The 18084-nt window shown below is 48.2% G+C and overlaps 1 protein-coding gene across 5 annotated transcripts in view; it reads right to left on the bottom strand.

Moving 5' to 3' along the window:
* The window catches only part of NDE1 (nudE neurodevelopment protein 1), a 51136-nt gene that overhangs the window by 28976 nt on the left and 4076 nt on the right, over positions 1-18084 (bottom strand). For 4 of the 5 annotated variants that reach the window (XM_073015193.1, XM_073015195.1, XM_073015196.1 and 1 more), the window contains 2 exons: positions 8635-8760; positions 6037-6190 (listed from right to left, as the gene is read on the bottom strand). In XM_073015193.1, coding sequence (XP_072871294.1) covers positions 6037-6190; positions 8635-8717 — 237 coding nt within the window. In that variant the 5' untranslated portion in view covers positions 8718-8760. Of the gene's footprint in view, positions 1-6036; positions 6191-8634; positions 8761-11858; positions 11963-18084 lie in introns of those variants that run through there. The other variant, XM_073015194.1, reaches the window with a different exon arrangement.

Raw genomic sequence — 18084 nt, 5'->3', positions numbered from 1 at the left:
TTCACCAAACACCCAGAGCCAGGTGTAGTGCCTCCTGCCTGTAATCCCAGCACTTCAGGTGGCAGAGGCACACTAGCCTAGGCAACATAGCAAGACTCTGTCTCCACAGAAAATTGAAAAACAGCCAAGCGTGGTGGCATGCACCTGTAGTCCTAGCTATTTGGGAAGCTGAGGCGGGAGGACTGCCTGAGGCCAGGAGGTTGAGGCAGCAGTGAACTATGATCATGCCCCTGCACTCTAGCCCAAGCCAATGCTTTAAAAAAAAAAAAAAATCACCAGCCTAGGCAACATGGTGAAACCAAAATACAAAAATTAGCCCGGCATAGTGGTATACGGCTATAGTTTCAGCTATTTGGGAGGCCGAAGTGGGCAGATTACTTGAGGTCAGAAGTTCGAGACCAGCCTGGCCAACACAGTGAAACCCCCGTCTCTACCAAAAACATAAAAAAAAGCTGGCTGTGGTGGCATGTGCTTGCGGTCCCAGCTACCGGGGAGGCAGAGGCAGGGGAATCACTTGAGCCTGGGAGGCGAAGGTTGCAGTGAACCAAGATCGTGCCCCTGCACTCCAGCCTGGGTGACAGAGACCCCCATCTCAAAAAAAATAAAATAAAATAAAAACTGAAAACAGAAAACACCCATCCTAGATTCTACAAACGTGAGAGAAAACACTTCCCACAAGAAAGGCGCGAGGTCTAATTTAAAAGTTAAAAAGGCCAACTCCTCTTTACTCAATCAAGTAAACAAAGCCGTTGCTAGAAAGTCCGGATGCACCCAGGAGGGTGATGTAATGGTGCCTAGGCCAGAGAGGCGTGGCGAGAGCCATTGTGCAAGAAGACTCCAAAGAAAGAACAAACAGATGATTTACAGCGTTGGAAGGATGGGGAGGGCGGACCACATGCCCCCACACGCCTGCACCACCCTCCCCATTTCCTGGCTGTAAGCAGAGAAGTATCTGCACCCAGCAAGTAGAGGCAGACCAGGCCCCGTTCCCAGGCGTGGCTCTCATCGCCTCATACCCTTTATTTGGGAACATCTCCAAATAAAACAGGATCTTAAGTCATTAACTTAAATTCAAACGCAGGCTCCAGGAGGACGCAGCGAGTGGGCTCCGGCACCTGCGTTAGCAATTCAGCGATCTCCTTGGAACCTGTGGACATGAAAACCTGTTGCTGAAACGTTGTGCTGCCATTTGGGGCTAATTCGAATAAGCTGTCAGCTGATGGGGGCATCAATAGATGCTCTGTTTGGTCCCTTAAAGGCTTTTTCATTCAACCCGTGATGAATAAGCCAGTTGTTAAGAAGTCCGGCCCAGCTGAATATATTTCTCTTAGGTGACTGACAAATATTTGCTGGTGGCAGGGTCCTCGTTATTCCAAGGTACCGTGTTTCTTTGCTGTGCTGTGCGCTGTGAGTCTCCTGCATCGGACATGTGGTTGTAAATGAAGGAGTCTCCTGTGGGTTCAAGGGTTCAGTCTTTTTGAGATGGAGTCTCACTCTGTCGCCAGGCTGCAGTGCAGTGGCGCAATGTCAGCTCACTGCAACCTTTGCCTTCTAGGTTCGAGCAATTCTCCTGCCTCAGCCTCCCGAGTAGCTGGGACTACAGGCACGTGCCACCACGCCCAGCTAATTTTTAAATTTTTAGTAAAGACAGGGTTTCACAATGTTAGCAAGGATGGTCTCAATCTCTTGACCATGTGATCTACCCGCCTCGGTCTCCCAAAGTGCTGGCATCACCGGCATGAGCCACCACGCCAGGTCCAAGGGCTCAGTCTTGAAGCATAGAATTACTTAGTAACTGCTTGATATTTTACTCAGGATCCGTGGAGGGCCTGTTATCCTATCCAAACCACTAATCTTCGTCCTACCCAGCTTTTCAACTTGGAATCCCCTTCAATTTAGAAACTATAATCAGCCAGGCACAGTGGTTCACACCTGTAATCCCAGCACCTTGAGAGGCTGAGGCAGGCGGATCACTTGATGTCAAGAGTTCCAGACCAGCCTGGGCACATGAACCCCTGTCTCCACAAAAAATAACAAAAATTAGCCAGGTGTGGTGTGGCAGGTGCCTGTAATCTCAGCTACTTGGGAGGCTGAGGTGGGAGGATCACTTAAGCCCGCAAGTCAGAGGTTGCAGTGAGCTGAGATCACACCACTGCACTCTAGCCTGGGTGACAGAGGGAGACTCTGTCTCCAACACCAACAAAAGAAAGAACGATAATCATTCCTCATTGTGTGTAGCAGGTGTTCAGCTGTTAACAAATGGGTGAAGTGGGCACAGCACAGGGAGAAGCAGAAATGACACTAAGCTTTTGGTGTCAGGGACACAGGGACTGAGGGAAACTCGAGAATGTGTGTTCTAGGCAACCACTACTCAGGTTTTTTATTTTTTATTTTAACTTTTGCTCTGTCACCCAGGCTGGAGTGCAAAGGTACAATCACAGCTCAGTGCAGCCTCAGCCTCCTGGGCTCAAGCGATCCTCCCGCCTCAGCCTCTTCAGCAGCTGAGACTACAGGTGTGCACTACCATGTCCAGTGAATTTTTTATTTTTATTTCTTGTAGAGACCAAGTCTCACTATGTTGCCCAGGCTGGCCTTGAACTCCTGGTCTCAAGAGATTCTCCCTCCTCAGCCTCTCAAAGGGCTGGGATTACAGGTGTGAACCACCATGCCTGGCCAGAAATCCATCTTTTTACAGGAAGCTTTACAAATTTTGATGGATGAGAATATTTACAATAAAAGGCAAGTAGGGTAAATATTATTGGTAGAGCCTAGGTGCTGGTGGATACACAGGTTTTCACTGGAAATTCTTTCAGCCTTGTATGCTGGAAAACGTTCACGGAGAAATGCTGAACAAAAACCACTGCAGGCTGATCAAACAATACCGATGGGGCAGATGGATCTGCGGACGGCCAGCCGGACCCTGTGGTCTCCAACAGAGAGCTTCAGCTTCACTGCCCACCTTCAACGTGTCTGGGACCTCTCCTCTGCCCTACCCCAAACCCCCGATCCATTCGTTGGTCCTACACCCTTTCCTATACATTATTAGTAAAGCTGGGCTTGCCAAGGTCCACCCCGACACCCATTCTTGCCCACGCCTGTGACGGGTACAGATCAACTCTCCTTCAGCCCCATCCCCCAAACACCAAGTGTCAGCGACACACACACCTGCAAATACCCTCCACAGAGCCTCCCTCAACCCGTGCAGTCCTTTCTCTCTCTCTCTCTTTTTTTTTTTTTTTTTTTTGAGACAGAGTTTCGCTGTTGTTGCCCAGGCTGGAGTGCAATGGCACGATCTCGGCTCACCGCAACCTCTGCCTCCTGGGTTCAAGTGATTCTCCTACCTCCCAAGTAGCTGGGATTACAGGCGCACACAACCACGCCCGGCTAATTTTGTAGTTTTAGTAGAGACAGGGTTTTATCATGTTGCTTAGGCTGGTCTCAAACTCCTGTCCTCAGGTGATCCGCCCACCTCGGCCTCCTGAAGTGCTGGGATTACAGGCATGAGCCACTGCACCCAGCCAGTCCTCTCTCTCTTGAAAGGCTCCCAGATCACAGTTCTGTGACTGAGCTCCAAGTCCCCAACTGCTTCATGGTGTTAGGTCTGTCTATCCAAAGAAGGCAACCAGCACTTCCCCGTTCACTGTCCATCACACCTAGCCCTGGGCACACACAGTTTTGACTCTTCCATGAAGCAGCTCATCAAAATGTACATGGGGGGCTTAATGAAAGAAAACACACACACACACACACACACACACACAGAAATACCAGGCCTCACCCAGACTTACTGAGAAATGGAACCTCAGAGCGAGGCAGGGAGATAGGGATGGGGAGAGAGGGTTCAGGCCTGTCGGATGTTTATGAAGCTGGCCCAGTGATGCCGGCTGGCAGCAGGGCTGAGAGCCAGTCTCTGGGGCACAGTGTTGACTTAGTGATCCTTTGCTGAGCCCTATAGAATGTACAGAAGGCACGGTCTTTACTTTTCAGAGCACTGGGTCTCCGGATACCTGGCTATGTCTAGAGGTGCTTTTGGTTTTCACCACCTTGGAGGTGGGGAAAATGCTACTGGCATCTAGAGGGTGGAGGTCAGGGATGCTGCTAAACATCCCACAATGTGGCCAGGCGGGGTGACTCAACGCTTGTAATCCCAGCTACTCAAGAGGCTGAGGCAGGAGAATCACTTGAACCTGGGAGGCAGAGGTTGCAGTGAGGTGAGATCGTGCCACTACACTCCAGCCTGGGCATCAGAGCAAGACTCCATCTCAAAAAAAAAAAAAAAAAAAGGCCAGGCACGGTGGCTCACGCCTGTAATTCCAGCACTTTGGAAGGCTGGGGCAGGCAGATCACAAGGTCAGGACGTCAAGACCATTCTAGCTAACACGGTGAAACCCCGTTTCTACTAAAAATACAAAAAAATTAGCCGGGTGTGGTGGTGGGCACCTGTAGTACCAGCTACTCGGGAGGCTGAGGCAGGAGAATGGTTTGAACCCGGGAGGCGGAGGTCGCAGTAAGCCAGGATTGCACCACTGCACTCCAGCCTGGGTTTAGAGTGAGACTCTGTCTCATAAAAAACGAACAAACAAACAAAAAAACCACAAAGCAAACCTCAGTCCCTCTCAAAGGAGGATGATCCAGGCTCAAATGTCAACAGCAGCCAAGTCGAGAAACCTGCTCTGAACTGGCACAGTCCAACAGACCTTTTGGTAATGAAGGAAATGTTTTATAGCCCCTCTATCCACTAAGGAAACTCACTGGCCAAACGTGGCTCCTAAGCACTTGAAATGTGGCTACTGTAACTGAGGAATGAAGTTTTTAATTCATTAAATTTCAGCAGCTGAATGTAGCTAAGGGCTACAACACTGGACCTGATAATATTACTCTAGCAACACCTCCATACCCTAAAAATGTCTCCCTGGTCAGGTGGTGGCTCATGCCTGTAATCCCAGCATTTTGTGGGGCCAAGGCAGGAGGGACTGCTTGAGTCCAGGAGTTCAAGACCAGCCTGGGCAACATAGCGAAACCCTGTCTCTATAAAAAATACAAAAATTAACCAGGCGTGGTGCCACATGCCTATAGTCCCAGCTCCTCCCAAGGTTCAGGTGGGAGGATTTTGGGTTTTTTTTTTGAGATGGAGTCACACTCTGTTGCCAGGCCGGAGTGCAGTGGCACAATCTCAGCTCACTGCAACCTCCGCCTCCAGGTTCAAGTGATTCTCCTGCCTCAGCCTCCTGAGTAGCTGGGACTACAGGTGCGCACCACCACGCCCAGCTAATGTTTGTATTTTTGGTAGAGACAGGGTTTCATCATGTTGGCCAGGATGGTCTCAGTCTCTTGACCTTGTGATCTGTCCACCGCGGCCTCCCAAAGTGCCGGGATTACAGGTATGCACCACCACGCCCAGCCCAGGTGGGAGGACTGCTTAAACCTGAGAGGTCCAGGATGCAGTGAGCTGTAACCCAGCCACTGTACTCCAGTCTGGGCAACAGAGCAAGACCCTATTTCAAAAAAAAAAAAAGTCTTCCTGCCATGTGCCCTGTAAAATCGGTGAGGACAACCAAGAAACTCCATGGGAACACGAGTGACTCGCTTCTCAAAGCTCCACCCACCATGGATCCCCTGAGGTCAGGAGTTTGAAACCAGCCTAGCCAACATAAAACCCCATCTCTACTAAAAATACAAATAAAAATTTAGCTGGGCATGGTGGCAGGCGCCTATAATCCCAGCTACTCAGGAGGCTGAGGCAGGAGAATTACTTGAACCTGGGAGGTGGAGGTTGCAGTGAACCGAGATCGCGCCACCGCACTCCAGCCTGGGCAACAAGAGTGGAACTGTCTCAAAAAAGAAAAAACAAAAAGCATCACCCACTAGAAGCACAAAGAGTTCAAAGATCACGTCTGCCCCATAGGCCTTTCCAGAGATGAGCATGGGCCTGGGGTCTGGAGTCCCTCATTGCAGGGTTCCTTCTTCCAGCCAAGCCTGCCATGCCTGTCTTGGAAGCCTGTCTACAACTGAGCACACTTCCTCTCAGCCCCTCACCTTGATGGTTTCCAGCTCCATGCGAAGGCGGTTATTTTCAGACAGGAGGTCTCTGTTCCTGGTTTCAATTTGTTGCAGCTGCGTCTCCAATTCAGCTTCATATTCTCGGCTTCCCTCCTGGAATTCTCGGAGTTCCTCTTGCGTATTTTCTGCCCTACAGCAGAATTGTTAATTGTCACGTAGTAATTTTTTTGAAGACAGAGTCTTGCTCTATTGCCCAGACTGGAGTGCAGTGCTACAATCTCGTCTTATCGCAACCTCTGCTTCCAGAGGGTTCAAGCAATTCTCCTGCCTTAGCCTCTCGAGTAGCTGGGACCACAGGCGTGCACCACCACACCCAGCTAATTTTTCTATTTTTAGTAGTGACAGGGTTTCACCATGTTGGCCAGGCTGGTCTCGAACTCCTGACTGCAGGTGATCTGCCCGCCTCGGCCTCTCAAAGTGCTGGGATTACAAGTGTTAGCCACTACCGTGCCTGGCCAAATTCAAGGAACATTTTTAAAATACCAAGCCTGAATTACCTTTAAGTCAAATTAGAATAAAGAAGGTAGGAGGGGCGGGGTACAGTAGCTCATTAAGAATTACTTGAGGACAGGAGTTCGAGAACAGCCAGGGAAACATAGCAAGACCTCTTCTCTACAAAAATGTGTTTAAAAATCAGCCGGGCATGGTGGCACACACCTGTAGTGACAGCTACCTGGGAGGCTGAGGCAGGAGGATCACTTGCGAGCCCAGGGGTTGCAGTGAGATAGGGTCACACTTGTGAAGAGCCACTGCAGTTCCGCCTGGGTGACAGAGTGAGACCCTGACTCTGAAATAATTTTTATTTATTTATTTGAGATAGAGTCTCGCTCTGTCACCCAGACTGGAATGCAGAGGTGCAATCATGGGTCACTGCAGCCTCTACCTCCCAGGCTCAAGCAATTCTCCCATCTCAGCCTCCCAAGTAGCTGAGACTGTAAGAACATGCCACCATGCCTGCTAATTTCTGTATTTTTTGTACAGATGGGGTTTTGCCATGTTGCCAGGGCTGGTCTCAAACTCCTGAGCTCAAGTGATCTGCCTACCCAAAGTGCTGGGATTACAGATGTGAGCCACTGTGCCTGGCCCTAAAATAATTCTGCAATAAATAAAGGAAACTAAGGGGATTGGAATAAGGTCTCTATGTGCAAATTATAAAGACCCATTAGAAATAAAAACAGTGCCAAACCAAACACAAACACACACCTCCCAGATATGAGCACTGACCAAAACAGTTTCAAATCTTAAAATCTGCAGCAATATATTTTGCTAGGCGTAGGGAAAAGCTCTTCCCTGTGCACAAAGAACTTACCAGATGTGGCATCTAGGAACTGATAAAAACCCTTCTAGAAAATAAGACGGACACCAGGCACAGTGGTTCACACCTGTAATCCCAGCACTTTGGGAGGCCGAGGCGGGTGGATCACCTGAGGTCAGGAGTTCGAGAGCAGCCTGACCAATGTGGAGAAACCCCGTCTCTACTAAAAATACAAAATTAGCCGGGTGTGGTGGCACATGCCTGTAATCCCAGCTACTTGGGAGGCTGAGGCAGGAGAATTGATTGAAACTGGGAGGTGGAGCTTGTGGTGGGCCGAGATCGCACCACTGCACTCCAGCCTGGGCAAGAAGAGTGAAACTCCGTCTCAAAAAAAAAAAAAGAAAAGAAGATGAAGGTCAGGCATGGTGGCTCATGCCTGTAATTCCAGAACTTTGGGAGGGTGAGACAGGCAGATCGCTTGAGGCCAGGAGTTCGAGACCAGCCTGGCCAGCATGGCAAAACCCCGTCTCTACTAAAAACACAAAAAATTAGCCAGGCATGGTGGCGGGTGCCTGTGATCCCAGCTACTTGGGAGGCTAAGTCACGAGAATTGCTTGAACCCAGGAGGTGGAGGCTGCAGTGAGCCAAGATGGTGCCACTGCACTCCAGCCTGGGCAACAGAGTGAGACTCTGTCTCCAATAAAAAAAAAAAAAAAAAAGAAGAAGAAGAAGAAGAAAAAGAAAATAAGAAAACAAAATGGAAAGTAGCATAGTAGGATAATCAGGACCATAGGTCTGCAGTTCAAATTCCAGCTCTGCTACATATTGGCTGTGTGACTGTGGGCAAGTTATCTGCCTTCACTGAGGCTCAGTTTCTTCATCTATAAAATGGGGTGCTAATAGTTTCTTCATGGGTAGTTTTGAGATAGTATAAGTTAAGCCTTTCACACTGCCTGGCACATAATAGGCTGAAATAAAGCGTTGCTGTTCTTTTTATAGAAGAAAGAGAGCTCACACCTGCAATCCCAACACTGTGGGAGGCAGGGGTGCATCACTTGAGTCCAGGAGTTCAAGACCAGCCTGGGCAACATAGCGAGACCCCTGTTTCCACAAAAAGAAAAAAAAAGCCTGACCTGGTGAAGCATACCTATAGACCCAGCTACTTGGGAGGCTGAGGCAGGAGGATCACTGGAGCCCAGGAGTTTAAGGCGCCTGTGCACTATGATCACGCCTAGGAATCGCCACCATACTCAGCCTAGGTAACACAGCAGGACCCCATCTCAAAAAAAAAAAAGCAAAGCAGGTGAACTCAGACTGACCTCTGTTTGTAGGTCATTGCCAGATCTTTCCAATAGTTAGCTTCTTCCTCCTCGGAGCTGAAAGTCTTTCCGGAGTCCTCCATTGTGAAAACAGGGGAAGAGATCACTCTCTTTGTCGCATGGTGTCTAGGGCAGAAGGTTTTAAAATGATTACCCACATCTGGTTAAATAGGTGATCCCCTTTAACATAAAAAAAAAAAAAAACAACTTTATGCTGGGTTAAATTATTAAATACTGCCAAAAATCTGAAGCTAAACCCAAACAAAAGACAATCTACTCACCTGTTATATGCCCTGGGTTAACATCAAGGCTCATGGACATCCCTACGTAAATATTTATTGAGCACCTACTAAAGGACCTAGGGAGCCATATAAAATGTCTCCAAGATGCCTGCCTTCCCTAAAGGGGCCTCACAGTCTGGTGGAGGGAGCGGGGGAGTGAGGGCTGGAATGGAAATTATGCATAAACAATAATAATTATTATAATTATTATTTGAGACAGAATCTTGCTCTGTCACCCAGGCTGGAGTGCAGTGGCGTGATCTCAGCTCACTGCAGCCTCTGCCTCCTGGGTTCAAATGATTCTTGTGCCTCAGCCTCCTGAGCATCTGGGATTACAGGCATGCGCCACCACGCCTGGCTAATTTTTTTATTTTTAGTAGAGACAGGGTTTCGCCATGTTGCCCAGGCTGGTCTCAAACTCCTGACCTCAAGTGAACCACCCACCTCAGCCTCCCAAAGTGCTAGGATTACAGGCATGAATCACCGCACCCAACCCCATGTAAATTTTGATAAAACTATGTGCCTAGTGTAGCCGCAGAAATGTGCACAGGATTTTGACATGCAATAAATTGCATATACTTGCATATACACATTGGTGTGTTTTGAAATATGTATGCACCTGAAAAACCATCATCACAATCAAGATAATAAACATTTCTATCAGTGCCCAGGATATTTAAGAAGTTCCAAACTCAACCTGAGAGTCAAGGAAGGCTTCCTAGAAGTAGTGACACACGAGAAGCATGTGAAAGAACATGAAAGAGCCAGGTGCAGTGGCTCACGCCTGTAATCCCAGCACATTGAGAGGCTGAGGCAGGCAGATCATGAGGTCAGGAGTTCGAGACCAGCCTGGCCAATATGGTGAAACTCCGTCTCTGCTTAAAAAAAAAAAAATACAAAAATTAGCCAGGCATGGTGGTATACGCCTATAGTCCCAGCTACTCAGGAGGCTGAGGCAGGAGAATCGCTTGAACGTGGGAGGCGGAGGTTGCAGCTAACCAAGATCGTGCCACTGCACCTCCAGCCTGGGCGACAGAGTGAGACTCCATTTGAAAAAAAAAAAAAGAATATGAAAGAACTGGAAGGCAATGGTAATTGAGTAGGGGAGGAAGGAATGAGGAGAAACAGCCAGGCACTTGTTAGGGGAGCTAGAGGGAGTCTGGCAGGCCTGGGTTGAAAGCTAAGGAGTGGAAGTGAACCTGGACAGACTGAAATAGAGGGGCTAAGTCACAGACGGCTTGTGCAAGATGTTAAGAAACTTAGTGGCCATCGGAAACCATTGGAGGAAGTTTAAGGAAGCGAGTGATGTGATATGAATGTGATATGATGGGCTCTCCTGCTTAAATAGCTGGTCCTGGTGGCCATGGACAGGCAGAGGAAGGACAAGGCCTAAGAAGGGGAGCTCCTGCAGCAATGCAAGAAAGGAAGGTGGAGACCAGGTCCAGTAGCTTGTGCCTGTAATCCCAGCACTTTGGCAGGCCAAGGCAGGCAGATCACTTGAGCCCAGGAGTTTGACACCAGGCTGAGTAACTTGGTGAAACCCCGTCTCTACCAAAAATAGAAAAATATCAGCTAGGTGTGGTGGCACATGCCTGTATTCCCAGCTACTCAGGAGGCTGAGATGGGAGGATCACCTGAGCCCAGGAGGCAGCGGTTGCAGTGAGCCAAGATAGTGCCACTGCACTACAGCCTGGGTGATGAAGTGAGATCCTATTTTAAAAAAGAAAAGAGAAAGGAAGGTGGCCTGAATTAGAAAGTGAGAATAGGCCAGGTATACTGGCTCACACATACAATCCCAGCACTTTGGGAGGCCAAGGCAAGAGGACCACTTGGGGCCAGGAGTTCAAGACCAGACTGGGCAACATAGCAAGACCCTACCTTGACCAAAAAAAAAAAAAAAAACTTTTCAATAACTTAGACTGGTATGGTGCAACACATCTGTAGTCCTAGTTACTCCAGAGGCTGACGAAGGAGGATCATGTGAGTCCAGGAGTTTGAGACTGCAGTAAGCTATGATCACCGTACTGCACTCCAGCCTGGGCAAGAGAGGGACAGCTTGTCTAAAAAAAAGAAAGTAGGAATGAAGATGGAGGGGACAGAAATGGACTCCAAAAATATCTAGAAGGCAAACTTACCAGAACTTGACGAATTATGACTTTTGGGGTAGGGGAGAGAGAAAAAGGAGGTGAGGACATCTTCTGGGGCTCTACCTTAGGCAATTGGGTGCCACCACCATCCCCATCACCAGAGATAAAGACTTCTAGAAGGTGGCTGGGTGCAGTACCTCATATCTGTAATCCCAGCACATTGGGAGGCCAAAGCAGCTGGAATGCTTGAGCCCAGGAGTTCCAGACCAGCCTGGGCAACCTGGTGAGACCCTATCTCTACAAAAACTAGCTAGGCATGGTGGTGTGTCTATAGTTCCAGCTACTCGAGAGGATTAGGGGCAAGGAGAGGTCGAGGCTGCAGTGACCCATGACCATGCCACTGTACTCCAGCCTCGGCAACAGAGCAAGATCCCATCTCAAAAAAAAAAAAAAACTATCAAAAGGAAAACTTGGCCAGGCACGGTGGCTCACGCCTGTAATCCCAGCACTTTGGAAGGCCGAGGCGGGCGGATCACGAGGTCAGGAGATCGAAACCATCCTGGCTAACACGGTGAAACCCCGTCTCTATTAAAAATACAAAAAATTATCCGGGCGTGGTGGCGGGCGCCTGTAGTACCAGCTACTCAGAAGGCTGAGGCAGGAGAACGGAGTGAACTCAGGAGGAAGAGCTTGCAGTGAGCCGAGATCGCGCCACTGCACTCCAGCCTGGGCGACAGTGCGAGACTCCATCTCCAAAAAAAAGGGAAAACTCTTGGGTAGGTGGGTGGGGGGTTAGGGAGAGATAACAAACCTAGTCTCAGACATTCACAGCTTGACATGTCCATAACACACCTACATGCAATATCGGAGCTGAAACTCAGGGTTGAAATTGGGTCAACAATATCCTTCTGAGAGTCATGCATCTGTAGCTGGTTTTTCTTTTCCTTGTGACAATGAGAGAATCTCCTACGGATTCTGTATGGAACAGAGAAGAATGCCAATATTGGAAAGGTGGGCAATTTAAGAAATGGTAACTGAAGGAGGCAGAGAAGAAACAGAGAGAGAGAGAGATGAGGAGTGAGAGAGATGAGAATCAGGAGGTGTGCTGTCCTGGGAGTAGACGGTTTCAAGGGAAAAAAGGGAAACATTCCAGTGTCACAAGGATGCAACAGAGAAGCAGGGAAGATAAGGGCTGGAAAATATCCACGAGGCTGAGCAAAAGTCGGTCACTGGCGGTGTGAGCAAGAAGAGTTTCTACACAGTGGAGGAGGAAAGACGAACTGAGTGCGGGAGTAACTGGAAGGTGAAGAAGAGGAAGGAGATGTAATTCTGGAGAATTACCTAAAAGAAGATGAAACAAATTAGCCAACAGCTAGAGGATGTGGCTCGTAAGGGCCCTGGCTCTCAGGACTTTGAGCTGATTCACAGCAGAGGTGAGGGAAGCAAATTTTTTTTTTCTTTTCTTTTTTAAGAGATAGGGTCTCAATCTGTCATCCCGGCTGGAGTACAGTGACACAATCATAGCTCGCTGCACCCTTGAACTCCAAGGCGGCAGTGATCCTCCTACATCAGCCTCCTGACTAGCTGGTACTACAGGTATGCGCCACTATGCCCATCTAATTTTTTTTTTTTAAGAAATGGGGTCTTACTATGTTGCCTAGGCTGGTCTCAAATTCCTAGGCTCGAGCAATCCTCCTGCCTCATACTCCCAAAGCACTGGCATTACAGGTGTGAGCCACCACACCCGGCAAGAAAGCAGACTTCTATTAACAGTTGGGCTAATGGTTTGTATACTCCCTGTTGATAGAGTCTGTTTGATGTAATCACCTATATTCTGAATTTATTTGAGGCTCTGAGCTTGTCAAAAGGGCATGAGAAATACAAATAAGACTGCATCCAGGCTGGATTCAGTGGCTTGCGCCTGTAATCCCAGCACTTCAGGAGGCTGAGGCAGGCAGATCACAAGGTAGGAGTTCAAGACCAACCTGGCCAATATGGTGAAACCCCGTCTCTACTAAAAATACAAAACTTAGGCAGGTGCAGTGGCGGGCACCTGTAGTCCCAGCTACTCAGGTGGCTAAGGCAGGAGAATTGCTTGAACCCAGGAGGTGGAGGTTGCAGTGAGCCGAGACTGCACCACTGCACTCCAGCCTGCATGACAGAGCGAGACTCCGTCTCAAAAAAAAAAAAAAAAGATTGTGTCCAAGGCCGGGCACAGTGGCTCACACTTGTAATCCCAGCACTTTGGGAGGCCAAGGCGGGTGAATCACCTGAGCTCAGGAGTTTGAAACCAGCCTGGTCAACATAGTGAAACCCCATTTGTACTAAAAATATAAAAATTAGCTGGGCATGGTGGTGTGCACCTGTAATCCCCACTACTCGGGAGGCTGAGGTGGGAGAATCACTTGAACCCAGGAGGCAGAGGTTGTAGTGAGCTGAGATTGCACCACTGCACTCCAGCCTGGGCACCAGAGCAAGACTCCCTCTCAAAAAAAAAAAAAAAAAAAAAGATTGTGCCCAAGGTCCCTTCCTTCCCTCAGGAGAACTCAGAGGCTGGTGTGTATCCTTGGGGACAAAGGAATGAGCAAAAACCATCACTTTCAAAGGTACAACCAACAAGTTATAGTTGTGGTTAAAACATGAAATCATTAGGCTTAACATGTAAGTATCAACACAGACACCACCACTAACTTCTGGTGGAAGTTAATGAGCCTCACCCATGTTGAGCCAATGACAGAGGTGGGCCTAATTCACGCAGAACCAGGAAATGCACAATTGTACCTAGATTCAAGCACAGAACTTACCGATAACTCTACATTTGTTGGGACCCATATTCACTTTCAATCCTTTCCCTCATTTAGAGAAAACATGCTATTTCCCGACCCACCCATCCCTCTGGGAAGCAGATTCTCTGAAAGTTTGATCAAGGCAGAAAGGCGAAATGTCATATGCTCAGACGTGGTGGCTCATGCCTGTAATCCCAGCACTTTGGGAGGCTGAGGCAGGCAGATGACTTGAGGTCAGGAGTTCAGGAAGATGGCTTGAGACTAGCCTGGCCAAGATGGTAAAATCCTGTCTCCACTAAAAATACAAAAATTAGCTGGGTGTGGTGGCAGGCACCTATCATCCCAACTACTCGGGAAGCTAAGGCACAAGAATCGCTTGAACCCAGGAGGCAGAGGTTGCAGGGAGCCACGATCATACCACTGCACTCCAGCTTGGACAACAGAGCAAGACTCCATTTCAAAAACATATAAACAAAAAATAAATGTCATACAAAGCTAATGATTTGTAGTTTTTTTTTTCCCAGACGCGCATTCATTTTTCCATCTTCTGTGACAGCACAATATTCCCTTTGGAGAATATCCTACTCATTTCATGAGTTCAGAGGGATCTGACATCATCCTCCGCATCTGGGAGGAGGCATATGCCTACTCATGTCCTTAGTGATCAGCTCACCAGTTGGGCTAACCCACACAGAGCCAGTGACAGAAGTGGGCCTAATTCACGCAGAACCAATGACAGGGTGAGCCTCACCCATGTTGAACCAATGACAGAGGTGGGCCTAATTCACGCAGAATCAATGACAGGGTGAGCCTCACCCATGTTGAGCCAATGACAGAGGTGGGCCTAATTCACGCAGAACCAATGATAGTATGAGCCTAACCCATGCTCAGTCAGTGACAGGTATGGGTCTAACCCATGCTGAGCCAATGACTGGCTTAAGGATGGGCCTAACCCATACTGAGCCAATGAGGGCCCAGGTCCAGACCTTTTGCACAGCTGTCAAAAATGAAACTCTCCTTCCACTAGGTTTGGTAAGGTGGCTGGAGGTAAGTCTGAAACTGCTGGTGGTCATCTTGCTATCAGAAGGGAGAGCCTGCCTGAGAGTGAAGCCAAAACAGAGGAAAGCATAGCCAAGAGATGGAAAGCCTGGGTCCTGACAACATCATTTGAACACCTGGATGCAGCCACACCTGATTTAAGGTTATGAGATAATCAATTCCTTGGTTACATCAGTTGGGGTTAGATTTCTGCCATGCAGGAATCCTAATGAATGTATGGAGTCAATGACCTTACTTGCTCAAAGTCAAAAGGGTAGAGTGGTGCCTGGAGCAGTGGCTCACGCCTGTAATCAAAACCCCTTGTGAGGCCGAGGCTAACGGATCACTTGAGGTCAGAAGTTTGAGACCAGTCTGGCCAACATGGTAAAACCCCGTCTCTACTAAAAATACAAAAACAAAAATTAAACAGGCACGGTGGTGCGCACCTATAGTCCCAGCTACTCAGAAGGCTGAAGCAGGAAAAATCACTTAAGCCTGAGAGGCGGAAGCTGCAGTGAGCCAAGATCACTGCACTCCAGCCTTCCAGCCTAGGCGACAGAACAAGTCACTCAAAAAAATAAAAAGGGGGTAGAGTGTTAATAGCAGTCATTAACAAGGCCAGAAGCAGCATAAACCTAGGCCAATGACTCCCTGCTCAAGCCATAAGCTCTACTGAGCCCAGATCTCATGTAATATGTTGTCATCAAACCAATTCTATAGCAACAATAGCCCAGGGCCAAGGCATCTATCAATGAGCACTGTGTGGCCATTAAGACATTGGTGGCTGGGTGCAGTGGCTCACGCCTGTAATCTCAACACTTTGGGAAGCCAAGGCAGGTGATTCACCTGAGGTCAGGAGTTCGAGACCAGCCTGGCCAACATGGTGAAACCCCATCTCTACTAAAAATACAAGAAATTAGCCAGGTGTGGTGGCAGTCACCTGTAATCCCAGCTACTCAGGAGGCTGAGGCAGAAGAATCGCTTGAACCCAGGAGGCAGAGGTTGCAGTGAACCAAGATCGCGCCATTGCACCCCAACCTGGATGATAAGAGTGAAACTCTGCCCCCCCAAAAAAAAAAGACATTGGTGATCCTATTGAGGGCAGTCTCAGTCCATGTCATGGAAGGTCGTCAGCATACAATAAAGTGAAGAAGTGAGGAACCAGGAACAACAAAAGCACTGACTCCTCCTGAAGTTAGAAAAAAGATGTGCAAGATTCAATGTGATCAGGCCCCTGCATAGTTTTCTACATATTTCCTACCCTACCACCTCTCATTCATTTATGTCCCAACCACACCGCCTTTTTCTCTTCCTTGAACACCCAAGCCTGGCAGGGTGCGGTGGCTCATGCCTGTAATCCCAGTACTTTGGGAGGCCACAGTGGGTAGATCACTTGAAGTCAGGAGTTCAAGACCACCCTGGCCAACATGGTGAAACCCCTTCTCTGCTAAAAATACAAAAATTAGCTGGGTGTAGTGGCACATGCCTATAATCCCAGCTACTCGGGAGGCTGAAACAGAAGAATCTCTTGAACCCGGGAGGTGGAGGTTGCAGTGAGCCGAGATCCTGCCATCACACTCCAGCCTGGGTGACAGAGCAAGACTCCATCTCAAAAAAAGAAAAGAGTAATAATAATAATAATAATAAAAGAGCTTCTTAAAACACTTATCTTGGCCAGTAAGGTTTAAAAACTTAAGCCTCAGGAAAGAAATGAATCTGAGACGTTTTAGGAGGTGCGGCTATTGTGGGACAGGTTCTAATTACAACGGGCTGATGGGAAGGATCTGGTTTTGGATTTCAAGGACTGCGGAGAAACTAAGCAGAGAACTGGATTTATATCACAGCCTGCAAAATCTTTCACCCCAACCAAGAGACAAAAACCACAGGAACGGCATTTCAACCAAAAACCCTTACATTTTAAAAGCTATCCTTAAGGAGAAATGCTGGAGGCGAAGAAGGAAGAAGTAACAGCTGCACTTCACTTTATCATAAAACAGCAATCTTAAAAGTATAAGATTTTTGCCTTTGTCATTTAAAAATGTCAGAGAGAGGCAGGACACGATGGCTCACACCTATAATCCCAGCACTTTGGGAGACTGAGGTGGGCAGATTGCTTGAATCCAGGAGTTTGAAACCAGCACAAGGTAAAACCTCGTCTATACTAAAAATACACAAATCAGCCGGGCATCACGATGCACGCCTGTAGTCCCAGCACTTTGGGAGGCCGAAGCGGGTGGATCGCCTGAGCCCAGGAGTTCGAGACCAGCTTGGGCAACATGGTGAAACCCCATCTCTACTAGAAACACAAAAATTAGCCAGGCATGATGGAACGTGCCTATAATCCCAGCTACTTGGGTGGCTGAGGCAAGAGAATTGCTTGAACCCAGAGGCAGAGGTTGCAGTGAGCGGAGATTGCACCACTGCACTCCAGCCTGGGCAACAGAGTGAGACTCTGTCTCAAAAAATAAATAAATAAATAAATAAATAAATAAACAAACAACATGAAAACGTCAGAAAGTTCTATTGCACTACTCTCTGCGGCAGAAAGCAGGCAAGATGATTTGCAAGGGTTCCCTTATTTTATCAGCATTAAGTACTGAATTTGCCTTCTGTTTGCTGTGTGTCAGACATTTCAAAAATTGTTTGCAAACATTATCCTCTCTAAGCTGTGTGACTGTAAGAGATCGCTAAACAGGACAACTGCTCTGTTTCTTGGAAGCAGAAACACTGTAGGCCTTGGTCATCTCTAAATGTGCATGCGAGCAGCGGAGGCAAACTAGATCCAAGTTCAAGGGGTCTTTGCATTCAAGTCCAAGGCTTCCCAGGGGTTGCAAACTGACTGACTGGAGATCAGATTCACTTGTTTCATGTGGCCCACACAGTCTTTCTTTCTTTCTTTTTTTTTTTTTTTTTTTGAGTCAGAATCTTACTCTGTTGCCCAGGCTGGAGTACAGTGGCATGATCTCAGCTCACTGCAACCTCCGCCTCCCAGGTTCAAGCAATTCTCCTACCTCAGCCTCCCTGGTAGCTATGATTACAGGTGCACACCACCACACCTAGCTAACTTTTTGTATTTTTAGGAGAGACGGGGTTTCGCCATGTTGGCCAGGCTAGTCTCAAACTCCTGACCTCAGGTGATCTGCTCGCCTAGGCCTCCCAAAGTGCTGGGACTACAGGTGTGAGCCATCGTGCCCGGCCCTCACACAGTGTTTTAAAAGGCACTGTAATAGGCAGGTGTTAATACCTGGTCTCAGTATA

Source organism: Chlorocebus sabaeus, chromosome 5 (assembly GCF_047675955.1).
Source record: "Chlorocebus sabaeus isolate Y175 chromosome 5, mChlSab1.0.hap1, whole genome shotgun sequence".
In the NCBI taxonomy this organism is placed as follows: Eukaryota; Metazoa; Chordata; class Mammalia; order Primates; family Cercopithecidae; genus Chlorocebus; species Chlorocebus sabaeus.
Note: the sequence above shows the minus strand (reverse complement) of the source record. Positions and strands in the feature narration are given on the sequence as shown.